At 42.3% G+C, this 15,042-nt stretch overlaps 1 protein-coding gene across 1 annotated transcript in view; it reads left to right on the top strand.

Moving 5' to 3' along the window:
* The window catches only part of RGL1 (ral guanine nucleotide dissociation stimulator like 1), an 83,995-nt gene that overhangs the window by 60,406 nt on the left and 8,547 nt on the right, over window positions 1-15,042 (top strand). The window contains exon 5 of the mRNA XM_006025389.3: window positions 12,563-12,747. Coding sequence (XP_006025451.2) covers window positions 12,563-12,747 — 185 coding nt within the window. The remainder of the gene's footprint in view (window positions 1-12,562; window positions 12,748-15,042) is intronic.

Raw genomic sequence — 15,042 nt, 5'->3', positions numbered from 1 at the left:
CTCTGCATCGAACCTTCAGATTCGGATTCGGCTGAATCGAATCAGGGACAGTGATCCAAATCAATGAATCGAATCACTGTTCCCGATTAAGGCTGAATCCAAATCTGACTCAAATAGGGCCCATTTCACACACCCCTAGTGCATATATCTGTTCAGCTTGTGCTTTGAAGTACTTTCAAAGGTGTCTGAAGCACTTCAGATGTTACATCTATCCACGCCCACCCACCCACACTTTATCATAGTGGTTCTCTCCTTTTTTAGCTTCAAGACATCCCTCCGTAAGTTTTTGGGATTTAGCAGCATTCCAGTTGAGAGCCGCTGAGCTAGAATCTAGCTGGTGCCAGGTGAGGGTGGCAGGGGCAAGACCTTATCCCTATGTGCCTTGTTTTTTCCATCGTCTGCTCCCTCCGCACCCCTGTTCTGGTTGTGAGGGGGACGACAAGTGCAGGCCTCTCTGCTGTGGGTGCTCCTCCAGCAACTCGCACACTGGCAGCTGGAGTCATGTGAACCTGTGGCCTCTCCTGCTGGCCCTGGGAGCATGAGAGGAGCAGGGGAGATGGGCTGGGATGAAAAGTACGGCCCCACATCTTCCTGGTAGAGCACACTGCTAGGATCATGGAAGTTGTGGAAGGCAAGGACTAGTTGCAGTTTTTGTTTGTCTGTAGGAGGCAAAGGTGCTCAGTGGGAGGAGGAGCAATTGCTTACCTCTTGTTACAGGGGCCAAGCACTGTGGCACCCTTGGAAGGATCTGAGAATCACTACCTTTTTAATATATTGTACTAGTTGCCTTCATATGTTGTACTAGTTACACACAGCTTCCTCCCTCTTGACATGTTACTGACATTTTTGCATAGCCAGTGCATGCCAAATTTATGCAAGTCATACTACTGTACATTCAAATACTATATCCATTTGACATAAAAATTATATTTAAATTTCTAAGGGTGTGTTTGACATAGAGAGACCTCCACAGGAGTGGTAGATCTTCCTACATTATGCTTGAATTTTGTCTCAGTTAGGGTGGGGGTTTTTACAGAAAATTGAATACAAATATTTTACATTAAAATACACCAAAGCAATACACAGATGCTTTATAGGTACAAAATTACACTGTCATTCCCCCCTGCCCACCATTGCTTGTCTGATTACTTGCCTCAGAACTGACTTATAGAGCTTGAGAAGTGGATCATTTTGCGATTATCATCTGAAATTGGCAGTAACAAAAGCTCTGAATTTCTCTTGCTGTGGGGTTCTAATTCAGATATAATTGCTTGAATTACTTTTTTACTCCTAGGAGAAAAATGATATTGCTTGTGCTCACATTTTTATAAGGATTAAGGAAGTAAGAGGCAGAAACGGTAATATTAGTGGCTTGAAATACCATGAGTCAACCTTTTTTGTGGAAAATCTCACATGAGGAATCACATAGTCAACAGTTTCTTCTTCTTCCCTCAATATTTTACTAGCTGCCTATTAAGACATGTCAGTAGGAAGTTGCAATTTGTATTTTAAAGGCTTGCCTTTACACTTTAAAACCATATTTACATCCAGTTGTATGCAAATACACTATATAAAATTTATGTTTTTAAAAACAATTTAGGATAAGACTTCATGGATAATAAAGACAGTATAACAACTTGTAAGAGAAACAGGTTTGCTGCAGGGTTCTGGGCCATAATAGCCCTTTCTCATGAAGTGTAAATACTACATTATACTGTGCACCCATCAGTTCCTTCATGCTGAGAATGGTGTTTAAATGACCCCTACATGCTCAGGATCGCTCCAGGTATATTCACATCTTTCTTACATAGAAGGCAGATAGAAAGGGTGGTGTAGAGTCAGCTCTGCTGGCTTCATTTCAACCAAGTATTCCACCATAGAAAGGGAATTCCCTGTGGCTCAGTTTAGGCCTCTTTCCAGCCCTTTTACATCCTCACAGGAGATCCAAACAGTCTGATTTTTGGCCAGGAGATTTGGCTTTCTTGTACCTAATGGAGATGCCAATATGTTGTGTTGCATCATATTTTTTTAATTGTCATCTTCTAAAGCAGTACCCTGTGGTGAGTAATTGAAGCAGTTTCCCAAAAGTACTCAGCTCTCAAGATAAATTAAAAGAGTTCTGACTTAACACAGGTAGGGCAAAGCCATAAACATCCTCACACATCTTGGGAGTTTAAATAAATATTTTATGCATCCCAAATCCTGCAAACTCCTGCACATGTAAAGAAGTGGTTTCATGACTGGATGGTTATGTTAGCTTTTCATGTTGCTGAAACTTTTTATTCGCAGTTCCTCCTGTTACACTCTTGATCCCTTTTAAGAGAGTTGCTATTAGTGGCCTGTGTGACCCCTCAATTCAGTAGTTTTCAATGACTTTTCACACTTTTCCCTGCTTTTTATGAAAGAGATCATCTGACACTGAGATTTCCCTCATCCTGCATGTCCCTGGTCATTAATTCAGGGGAGTTGCCTTCTATTTTTAGTTTTTTGTTCCTTTTCTTATTTATTTGCATCAGTAATAAAGTATTTAGTTTGTGATTATTATTGACATTAGAGGAAAAATATCAGGTGAGGCATAGTGTAGCAGTTCAGAATAAAGGAATGCTTAGAGAAAGGCAAAATAAAAATAATCAATATCAGATGTAGAACTAAGAGGAATAATAACAATACTAAAGGTATGCCAATATAATAGTATAGAAGACACTGAATATATAGAAATTTAAATTTAAAGACAACTATTTTTATAGTTCAGTTGTGTAGTTCAGATATGTGCCATCTAGCCTGGTTGCCACTTATTCAGTATATAGGGCAAGTGAAAGAGTATAAGTAAGGAAGAAAATAATATTGTAGCATGCCTAGTACATTCCCACCAGATGTTCCATGTGGGCTGGAATGGACTGCACAAGGTCATCTAGTCCAGGCCCCTGCTTAAGGCAGGATCATTCCTGACTAAACCATCCCAACCAGGTGTCTGTCCAACCTACTCTTGAAAACTTACAAGAATGGAGATTTCACAATTTCTGTAGGTAACTTGTTCCAATGTGTGACCAGCTATATAGTCAGAAAGCCCCTCCTAATCTCCAACCTAAAATTCCTCTGCTGAAACTGGAGGCCTAGTTATGGGAGACTAGGAAGAGAAAATTACATCCAAGTGATTTCAAGCCGCTTTTGAGTATTTTGTGGAGGAGATCAGTCTATCCAAGCCAAAGGTTGCTGTCTAGGGCCTCTAGGGCCTGTTGAAAACATTTAATGAATAGAGTGTGATAGGTAAAACAGTCCATCAGTAATGTGTCCACTTTTGAGGGAGGTTGAATTCTGTATACACAACTGTCTGAAAAAGTTCATGTCCAATATCCATTCCAAGAAGAGAGCCAGTTTTAATTTTGAATTCTGGTCAAATTTAGTGCTGACAGACTGCTGTATCAGTGCCCAAAAATTAGACACGCGAACAGAGTCACAAATGTATTAAAGAAGCAATGCACTGAAGAAATTGAATGTTTCCTTCACTTAAGACAGCAGGTATTTAACGATGGCCAGAGCTTGTTCAGGACAGATGGAGGCCAGTAAACCCTATGCTATGCAAAATACTGTATTTGCATGTACCCCAGTAAAGTACCTGGAAGTGGCTGTATGCTACAGATAAGTGCCGTGTTTGTAACAAGCTTAATAAAATCTGTTTGGTACAAAGCTTCACTTCAAGGTATTAAGTTCTTGAGATGACCAGCTGGCAAAGTGGTTTGTGAAATGAGATAAAGACAGGTGTAACCACACTGGCAAAAGCCACTGACTTGGAACTAATGCTTGTCCATATCCATTAAGCACATCCTGTAGGCATCTCATTCAATAATTTGATTTGGAGAGATGCAAACAAATTTTAACTGGAGGCAATGTGATCATAGAATCATAGAAAATGAGGGTTGGAAGGGACCTCAGGAGGTCATCTAGTCCAACCCCTGCTCAAAGCAGGACCATCCCCAAGTAAATCATCCCAGCTAAAGCTTTGTCTAGCCGGGTCTTAAAAACCTCCAAGGATGGAGAGTTGACAATCTCGATGGGTAACCTCTTCCAGTGTTTTACTTCCCTCCTAGTGAGAAAAGTCTTCCTTATATCTAACTTAAACTTCCCTTGCTGCAACTTGAGACTCTTGCTCCTTGTTCTGTCATCTGCCACCACTGAAAACAGTCTAGCTGCATCCTCTTTCGAACCTCCCTTCAGGTAGTTGAAGGCGGCTACTAAAGCCCCTCTTCTTCGTTTCTCTAGACTAAATAAGCACAGTTTCCTCAGCCTCTCCTCATAAACCGTGTGCCCCACCCTGCTCACCGTTTTCATTGCCCTCCGATGTTATGCCCTTGCCTATACTTTGAAATACTTACTGTATATTAAACCAGTTAAATTACTACAGCAAAGAACTTAAGAGACAGAGGAAACAAAAGGTTATAATAAAGATAAAAATGGAGATGTTTAATTAGTATGCAGTAGACTGAGTCACATTTGAATCCATTAATTTATACTAATACTTTTGATGAAATACAGGAAAACTTCACTATGCCCTGATACAAACTTATATTTCTTAAGGATACTGAAAAGAAAGATCCAAAACCATAAAAACTTTCCTGATTTTTGTATCAGATGTTTAATGGAGATTTTCATATTTTGATTTTCTTTTGCTAAGATATTGACATTTAGGGTCAATAAAAGAGGTTTTTTGTCTGTGCCAAACCAACTGAGGATCAAGAAACATACCCAGTAATTTCTGTAGTACAAAGAATGCCTAAACTTTAAGCCCCAAATACTCTCTTGTTCCACATTCCCAAGCATTACCACTGTGTCAGCATAACAGACGATTGAGGTTTGACTTCCAAATGACATGGGGAACAGTAGAGTTGCTCTGAAGGTAAAAATAGAGAAGACTAGTTTTCCTATCAAAATTACTTTCACTTAAATAGTTTAGACTGGACTGGTATCTCTTGCATATCATTCAAGTGACAAGGAACACAACTTAAATTAAAAAAAACACAACTGGTATCTGTTTTTGCCTCATAGTGAATATTGCTGAATCTGCTTTAGCTATAACAATGAAGACAGCATGGAATCTGCAACTTTAGAAAGGAAGCTGTAAATGAGGTCACCCAAGGACGAAATACAAACTGACCAATCTCATTCGAGACCCATGAAATAAAAACAACGAGCCAAGTAAAGGGAATGTTGATCAGGTGAAACCCCTTGTTTATTCACCTCTAATACAAAGTTATGCAGTATTCTATACTCAAAATCATAACCATTCAAACCTTTCATATCAGCACTACAGTGTTTTGGACAGTTGCTATGATTTTGTTTAAGTCAGTAGCATAACTAAGGGTAGACACCAGCTCTGGGTGCCAAGTTAGAGGTGGGTTATGAAAGGCATCCCCAGGGGCATCTACCCCACCATAGCTATGGTCTGTGTTTGGGGAGCTTGCACCACTGCAGCAGCTGCTATGGGCCCTGTGCAAGGAAGTAAGTACTTGACTCCCTCCTAACCCCCATTCCCCCCCGGGTGCCAAAATTCCTAGTTATGCCTCTGTTTGACAAAGAATTTGCCTTTTATTTCCTTTTGAGCTTAATTTTCCTTTTGGAACGTATGGTCATTACAGTGTCATTACAGGGCTTCATAAATAATAATACTCTGAAAACACCAGTTTTAGGAGTGTAGACACTAAAGAAATGCAAGACAAATGAAGAAAATTGGCTAGAATTCTCTAATGCCCTGGAAATCCACAGTGGGAAGCATTTAAAATTCATTTGGGGAAGCTACAATCAACATTCGTTCCTGTAAAGTCAATTAAGCTAAAGCAACAGAAACCAATGTGGTTAAGTGAGGAAAAGTAAGGAGCCAAGTGAAGGGCAATTTAAAATGTGAAAGTAGGAGACTTCTGAAAACAAACAGAACTAAGGAAAAGGAAACGTTAGAAGAGCGAAGAGAAACAGTGAATGGCATCACAATTAACGTAGAGCATAACAGTGACTTCTCATCTTTGAGGAAGAACGTTATTCTCTCACCAATAGTGGTTCTAACTAAATAAATTGCTCCCAGGGTCAAAAGAAGAGAAAGATATTTCTACAGAAAGTTACTACAAGGGTTTAAGTTTTAGATATCATGGCAAGAAAATAAATGGGAGATTCTTTGATAGTTGTACAAGTTTTCCTGAATTCAGAAGTGTTCTTGAGGATTTAGCAAACAGCATAAATCCCCATTTATTTTCAAAAGGATAAAATTGAGAAAATGTAATTAATTTAACTTCATTTGTGAAAAAATGTTGGAAAAAGGAGAGTGGTCAGAGTAGCTGTTGCAAAACACTGTTCAGTTTATGGTCTGTAGCATAAATTCAGGAAAAGGGATAACATTGCAATGAATGTTTTGTCTGGCCAGTTGACTTAGGAAGAAACTACACATACAATCCCTGTGCAAATGTATTTTGTGCTAAACAATTGCTTATTTTCATAACATTTTTTGTCCTAGGGACAGTACAGCTGGACTTGACTAAGGGTACACCCCCTAACCAAAGCTTATTCCATGAAATCTCCCTATATTCATTCTTTAAATATATTGGTACAGGAGGATGGCTGGTGTGGTCCTGAAAATTCCTATGGAGAGGTGACAGTTATCCTCAAGGCCTTGGGTCATAAGTACTCTTTCAGTTAAGAAGAGACTAAGTGAGTTTCTATTGTAGTCTCTTGCATGGAGTGCAAGAGCTATAAGCAGGGATCCGGGTTTTCTGTTTCCCATGGAAAAATGGAGTAAACAGTGGATTTTGCCTTTTACTAGAAGCAAACACGGATTTTATCAGAGAAACCCGCGAACTTTGCCATTTTGCAGTGAGCTCCCTGCAGGCTGACAGAGTTCCAGCCTGAAGGGAGCTGGGAGGGACCAGGAGGAAGCCAGAAAAACAAGGGGCACCACGTGCATAGACATGCACCTGGCCCCAAGCATCCTGCAGAGCAGCTCCAGCAGGCAGGTAGCGGGGGGGGAGAGGGGTATTGAGGCCCCTGTAGGAGAGAGCTGGGTGGGGCTTGGGGCTGCAATGCACAGCTGCAGGGCCCCAGCAGGGAGCAGGATGGGGCTGCAGGTGGATTGTCCAGGGAAGTGGGAGGGAGTGGGCCAGTTCCCCGCTGTTGTGTGCATTCCCAGGAAGCAGGGAGACCCACGCACCCCCAGATCTGTACCCGGGGCAAGCACAGGCTGTGGGCTTTAGCTCCTACTCTGTTTCCCTCTCCTGGGGCCCTTCGAAGCCAGTGGGCATGACCTGGTGTGGCTGGGGACAGCAGGGCTACGCAGGGATTCCTCACTGGTGCAAGCTACCCTCCTGTGGCCCTGATGATGTGCCAGCAGTGCCTCCTGCTGCTTTGGGGGGTGCAGCCCCATGCTGCTGCCCTTATTGCAGTCCCATGCACAGGAGGCGCATCACTGGGGCATCGGGGAGGCTAGGAGTGATGAGGTTTTCTGCGTGGCTCCTTGGCTCCCTGTTGCACCAGGTCATGGGGGTTAGGTGTGGGGGGGAAGCAGGGCTTCAGGGAACAATGGTGAGCAGGGAGAGCAAGGAATTCCCGCATGCCCCGCTGTCCCCAGCAGGGACAAAGGAGGTGGAGGGAGCTGTGAGCTGGGGTTTGCCTGACCTGAGCTGGAGGGTGGGCAGGTGGATTGGAGCCTCCCCACCCCACCTCGTGCCCCACCCCAGCTCAGGTTGGGTGAACCCCAGCCTGCAGTTCCCTTCCCGCCCCTCCCTTTCTCCCCCCTTGCTTCCTTCACTGGAGCAGCACTGGAGTTGGGGGGAGGGGGGTCTAGAGGGGAGAGGCTGCATCCAGACTCCTCCACTGGGTTGGCTGTAAAGTGTAGTTCATTTCCATCTCACTCGCCCCCTGACCCAACAATGAACATCTTTTGGGTTGGGGGGGGGTCACTCTAATTCATGGAGCTTTATGTGAAAGTGCCATGAGTTACAGTTGGGACCTCCGTGTCTGTCAGCACCCATAGAGGACTCTCTGCCTTTAGTTTGCCATGTCCTGTTTATTTTGAGCATGAAAGCTTTGGGGTTGCTACAGTCTCATCACATCACATCACATCACAATATGGAAAAATTCCATTGAAGTGTGGGATTGTAATCTCCATTTTTAAAGGTGGCAAAAATTACATTTGCCCCCTTCCAGCTCCCTGAACACTTCTGGTTTGAGTCAGAATTTTAAAAATCTTACGTGCCCAGTCATAGACAAGCTTCCTATCAGGAACTCCTCTGACAACTATAGAGCTTAAACTCATTACTGAATCAAGCCTGCCAATGTATTGGTTTTAAAACAAGAATCAGAATAAAATATTCTTCTACAGCCAACAACACACGCACACTACAATGTGCAATGTCAGATGGAGAGTTATAGTGAGCAAACCATGGATAAATAATGGATTCCGTGACGTTGCTTTCCTAATGTTGCTTTCCTTAGAGGTCTCCCATTCCTATCTGTTTCTTGGTCTGTCGAGTACAGGCAGTTTCTTCCCAGGGACATCCAGCATAGAGATGCTACACAATATGGGCACTTGTCCAACCCTTCTCCAGAAAACTTCTCCCCCTGACATACCAATTAAATAATCAGGTGATAGGTCAGCAGGCTGCAGCCACTGTCTGCTCAACATACTTTTTATTTTCTTTCCTTCTTCCCTCTTGACTGAAATGGCTTTGCTGGCAAAATCAGTGTCTGTGCCATGAACTTTTCAACTCCACTTTGTGAGATTGGGTTTATATTAAACTTTGTTTATTTTGTAGTGTATGTTTGAACGTGTCTATCATCAGAGCCTCTGGAAACTGCTAAATATACAAATGTGTCAAACAATATTAACACAAAAAAGCTGTGTATGAGCTGTCAGTTTGAAATTGGCATCAAAATGGTAAATTCTTGCAAGAGAATGCTCAATCCAGTTTGTTGCCTGAATTCCACTGGTACCTCTAACACAGAAAGAAACTTCTTGAGCACACAGTATGGAAATAAAAGCAGAAAAATCTATATTTGTAATAAACGTATCTTTTACATTTATTTCCAGCAAAGGAGCTTGCTGATCTGGCCACATGGGGCACCAGTTCGGCACAGGGTATTTGTGTCGTGGAGCTGCACTGTGCTGCCTGTCCCCCCTCACGTCACTCCTCTCTGCTGTGGAGCCTGCTGCTCCAAAGCATTTGAGCTGACCTGTGCCCCAAAGGAGTTGGCAACTGGCAGGTCACTGGGGGAAAGAGACATCTGACCCACAGATGACTGGGTCACAAGTTCCAGTCTGTGTCACAATAAGGCTGCCGCCCTATGGTCAAATGGAGGGGCAAGGTCTGTTCAGAAGAAAGCTAACAAACACAAAGGGTTTAGACTGTCACATCCTTTCTCAGATTTTACTCGATAAGAGTGTTGTTTGTATAAGTATGGCAGGATTTGGCCCAAAATCACTTTCTACTGTTCAGAAACCTTTTGAGCTGTGTGGTCTGTTCTGAGTTTATAATGAAATCCTAAACCAAGAAAGTTTTGTATACTTGGTTGGGAAGGCTTTGTGAAGCTCTGCTCCTGTCATTCATAGTTGCTCCCGCCACTCAGTCTAACCAAGCAATTTTGCTGCTCTCAAACTACTCTTTGTGGCCAGAAATTGGATGGTGGTCCATGTCAGAAAAGGAAGTGGAAGAAGCTTTAGATTAAATAGGGGAAAATATGTCAAATAGTAAGCCAGTGGAGGATTAAAAACCATTTTCTTCAACAGAAAAAGACAAGTAGTATGATTAAAGCATATCATAGGGTGTCAGGCAATATAGATTTTTATACCTAGCTCAGTCATTTATAGTTGATGTAATTCTGGACAAAATAGTTAATATGTAGTTGCCTCAATTTCCCCACTTTTAAAATGGAGCTAATGACATATGGCTGTATCACAAGGTATGCTGTAATACTTATGCAAGGTTATTTGAGATTCTTGGTTGCAAAGTGGTTCCCTCACTCCCCCTGCTCTTTCTCTCTTTCCTCCCCTCTTGTCTTTTGTATTTTAATTTCTCTCTCCTTCTTATACTCTGTTTTCTGCACAGCCTTTCACATCATCTGAAGTGAGCTTCAACTCATTAAAAATACACACACACCCCTCTACTTAGGTCATAAGGTACTAATCTACCCTGCCTTTTACCTGAAACTGTAAAGCAGCATTAAGGTTTTAGCTAACTTCTTGCACAGTCTCACACTGTGCCCCTTTCCATTATGCAGCCAGTGGCATAATAGACCTTAACTTCAGTTAATGAGGAAAGGGTTTACAATACAAGGGCACAAGTCTGGGCTCAAAAATAAATTATTTTGTGGGACTTCGACTGGTCACTTGAGCCAACATTATTAAAGCAGCTGTTAACCGTGAGCGTCTCAGGTTTTGAGTATTACACTTTAGAATCCCAAGTCCTGAGAATTCTGGTTCCTTAGTGCTTCAGTGAATTGAAGTGCTAAGCATCTCAAGCTGGGTACATAAAATTAGGGGCTTTTATAAAAAGTAGTTTGCTTTCTCTCCATGTCATCTATCAATAGAATAATGGTACTTTAATGTCTCTCAAGGCCTTTGAAGGCTAAAATGTTACTATCTTCTTGAACTAGGAACAGTCAGAACAGGCTGTCCTTCAGGTTTTCTTGGCTCATTAGAGCTTGGTATGGAACAGGGGTATTCAACCTCCAGCCCACAGGCCCAGTCTGGCCCACAGAGCCATAACATCCAGCCCACAGGGCTCCCCCATGAGTCGGACATTTGGCAGCAGGGAGCAGTGGAAGCTCTACATGGCTGGATCCAGCCTGCCTGTGCAGAGGGATATGGGCTAGGCCATCCCCTGTGAGTCTAGATTGAGCCACGCTTTTCCCTCCTCCCCCCAACATGTCTGGATTAGGACCCGGCAGTTACCTCACCCCCCACATCCAGATCAGGGCCACTCTTCCCTTCCCCTCTCCTACACATCTGGATTGGGGTTGGTTTTGGCTCAAACTGCCCTCTCCCCATGCGTCCAGATCAGGACTGGGACCAGGACTGGCTGCTTTTCCCCCATGCATCCAGATTGGGGCCACTCATTGGAGCCCTGCCCCTGCCCTGGGCATACAAATCATAGTTGGGCTATGCAGCCCCTCACAGCTAGATCTGCCTTGGGAGGGACCTGGCCATGCCCATTCAGCCTGCGGGATGAGAAAGTTGGGTACCACTGATATAGAATATCTGTGTGTGTGCCCGTATTAAATATTCCACTTTAAAGCATTTGTGTATGCTGATAATAAACCTTGTCTGTTCAGGCTCGATTCATCTCTATATTAAAGCACCTTTTTTGCCAATATAACTAAGGCATAAAGGCTTCTAGTAGTGGACAGCCTTTCTTGTTCACCCCACCTCAGAAAGGATATACTATAATAAGAAAAGGTACAGAGAAGAGCAATAAAGATTATATGGAATATGGAGTGGCAACCATGTGAGAGAGGCTCAAAAAGTCTTTGAAAAGAGTGACTGAAGATATTATGGTGTCAGTGAAATCATTAATAGAAAAAGTGAACAGGGAGCTGTTATTTACTGTCTCCCAATACAAGAATTTAGGGCCACCTCATTGAATTATCCAGCAGCAGGTTTAAAACAACCAAAGGGAAGTACTTTTTCACACACAATTAATTTGTGAAACACATCACCACAGGATGTTGTGGAGGCCAGGAGTATAACCAAGTTCAGAAAAAGATTGGAACTATCCTGTATAACTTTGTCAATCTGGGGCTGTTAGTCAGAGGACCTAGGGATGTACGTATGCCTGGTGACTTAGAAAGCATCATGATAGAGGATGCATTACTCTATCCTGTTTCTTCTACTCTTCCTCTCAAACATCTGCTACTTGGCACTTGTGGAGATAGTGTTCTGGAATAGTTGGACCTCTGGTCTGACCCATATGGTAATTCGTACATTTTTATGCATCATATCTATACACAATAATGGGAATTATTCATGCATGTCTGTGGGAAAGCAAGGTGAGACACTGACAAACCTCAAAATCTGTATCAACTGCTTAGCTAAAATTTATCCACTCAAATATTCATTTCTTGTGTGTGTTACACTAGGAGAGAAACACTGCAAAAATTGACTCAAATGTAGCAATAAGAAAGGAATGCAAAAAAGTACAAAGTGATAAAAGCCAGTTTGATTTATGTTTTGTGTAAAGGTTGTGCTTGGGGCAGGATGTTTGTGTTTTGCCTGGGTCTTTGTTTGCCATAATACTGGATCAAATTGGAGGATTTTGATACAGCTAAAAATAGTTATGATTGTCCTAGGTTTTGCATCATGAGGATACAATTCAGTACTCATTCACTAATTTTGATCAGAAATTAAGAGTGGTAAAATGTGTGTAAGTGAGATTAGACCATGATTACGTAAAAATGCCCCCAGATCAGAATTCCTTGCTCGCTAATAGCAGAGGTAATATATTCATCTTCTTTACACGGGTTTGAATGACAAATGTTGCTGTTATAAAGATTGAATATGACCAGATTTTTTCAATGTATTTGTTTTCAGTACAATAGCCTCACTCTTGAGAGCCTGGCTTGATCCGTGTTCTGAAGACTTCAGAGAGCCACCGGATTACGTGTGTTTGCATAAACTGCTGGATTACCTTAAAAGAATCATGCCTGGCTCTGACACAGAGAAAAGGGCACAAAGCCTCCTGGAGCAGTTTCAGAAGCAAGAAGTAGAAAATGAGAGTAAGTTATATTTTTTCCCAAGCTATCACTGCCTAATCTTCCAAACTGCCCTAAAGAATTGCAATTTTTTGGGTAAATGTTACCAGCCGTTATATTAACAGGGCCTAATTCTGATATCACTTATAGGATCAGGCCCTGTAGACTTTTTGTTTTTTTAGCTGTGTCCCTCTTGAATCTCTCATGGGAGAATAGGTAAAGAGCAGGTTGAAATACAAATATGCAGTGTGGAATCACAGGCCTGATAGTGCTGATTGGAAACTGTGAGCATTGGTATTTCTGAGAATTTTGCCAGTGCACAGGAGTCAGAGCAGCAGCCAAGAGGCAAACTGCCTTTGGATTTGTAGTGCCTTTGAAGTATGGCCAAAGCTGCTCTCTACCTAGTTCTCTCCTTTAAAAAGATAAAAATTTCATCAGATGTTACTGTATTCTGACCAAAGGCAGCTTGAGGCAAAAGCCTTTTTGTCATGATGCTTCTCTTCCTAGTTACTACCATGTCACAGGAAGTGTGTGTGGCTGTTTTTTCCTATTTGAATGATGGGTTGCTGACATCCAAGGACAGAGGAAAAACTTACATTACCAGGTCAAAGACCTGCTGAAACAATAGTGAGCTGTAGAAATACAAAAATGCTATGTACAGTGTCAACTTGACACATGGTCCTTAACCCAGTTAGAAACTTTCCTGTGGCACAATAACTTTCTGGTTATGCTTCTTGGAACTTATGCAATGTGAGAACTAGAACTAATGTCTAGCTTTGGTACAGAAGTGAAAAGAAATGATATATGAAATCAGGGAAACAAAAGAAAAGCAGTATTTCATCTCATAAACTTTACCTGCTGGATGTTCCAGAAATAATGTGTTATTTTATAATTAGACACAGGGCCAGATAAACTCAGGCATTTAAATGTGTAAAAAAGTTGCATTGCATAAAACACAAATGCTTTTTCTTCAGCCCCAAAAACATTCAGATCTACAAGGTTGTTAATATGTGTCTAATGATGTTCTGTCCTGAATTTGGTTCCAGTGGGCCAAAATGTGTTCAGGTCTATATTTAGATCCAACTGTTGTTCAAAGTGAGCAGAAGCTTCCAGGGGCTTTGTTCTTGCACTTATTTCTTGCAGTAATATTTGAAAAAGGTTCTTAAGCTTGAGTGAGAAACTTGACACCTCACTTGAATGAGAACAAAATTATCTGAATTTTGAAATAATGGATATTAATTACAATAAAATTGCCTGTGTGCCAGGAGGTGGGGTGGGGAGAGGGCAGGTCAGTGCCTAATTTGAGAGTATGATTGGCGCTGTTTTATAGAGATCATTTATTTTGTGTGTCCATCAGGTTTGCTCGCTTTTATACAAAATTGTACAATCTATTGTTTCAAAAGTACATAATGCTTTCTCCATAACCACATTTAAAGACTCAGTGATAAGTCATTGTTATAAGGTATTTATTTAGTGATATACATTTAGATGGAGCTTTATATATACAGTCTGAATTCTATAGACCCCCCCACTAGGACTCTATACAGGGTCCGCCCATGTAGATTAGACTGCAAGACTGGGACAATAGATAAGATACATTTCCTATCCCAAAGGGTGCTGACAGACATGCAGCTCCCCCAGTCTAACTCATGGCACTTCACAGAAAGCACCATGCGATAGACTGACCTTCCCGACCGAACGGATGTTCATTATTGGGTTGGAAGGGTGGGGGATTGAGCTTCACTTTGGAGCCAAACCAGTGAGAGAGGCTACATGTCTGCAGCCTCTCTCCCCTAGCCTCACCAACCTCTCCCAGCCCTGGTGCTGTCTCAGGATGGAAGGGAGAGAAGGCAGGGGAGGGAGGTCCATTCTGGGGTTTGCCTGTGCTGCACTGGAGTTGTGGGGTGGGTGGATTGGAGCCTCCCTCCTCTTGGGGGGTGGTTCCAATCTACCAGCCCAAACCTCCAGCACAGGCTGATCAAACCCGAGACAGAAATCTCTCCCCTTCCTTTTCCCCTCCCATCCTATAGTCAGCACTGGCTACTTCAGCTTAGCTCTGCTCCTGTCCTGTACTAACAGAAGTTAATGAAGGTTCTCTGCTTTGGAGCACCTTAGTCTGAGCCTTCATGTAATGAGGGTTCATTTGTCAGACAATCAGGCACTTTTTAAAGTACTCTGCAGCCATGTACTTCTCTCAGTGCTTGGTTGTAGAGTGCTTTCAATGGCTGATCACTTCTGTGACAAAACATCACTTCTGTCAGCGCCTAAAGAATATCTTGAGAAATACAAAACAAGGCAAGCCTAGTCCAACAGTTCGGC

The sequence above is a fragment of the Alligator sinensis genome, unplaced genomic scaffold (assembly GCF_000455745.1).
Source record: "Alligator sinensis unplaced genomic scaffold, ASM45574v1 scaffold471_2, whole genome shotgun sequence".
Classification (NCBI taxonomy): Eukaryota; Metazoa; Chordata; order Crocodylia; family Alligatoridae; genus Alligator; species Alligator sinensis.
This window is presented reverse-complemented; position numbering and strand designations above follow the sequence as displayed.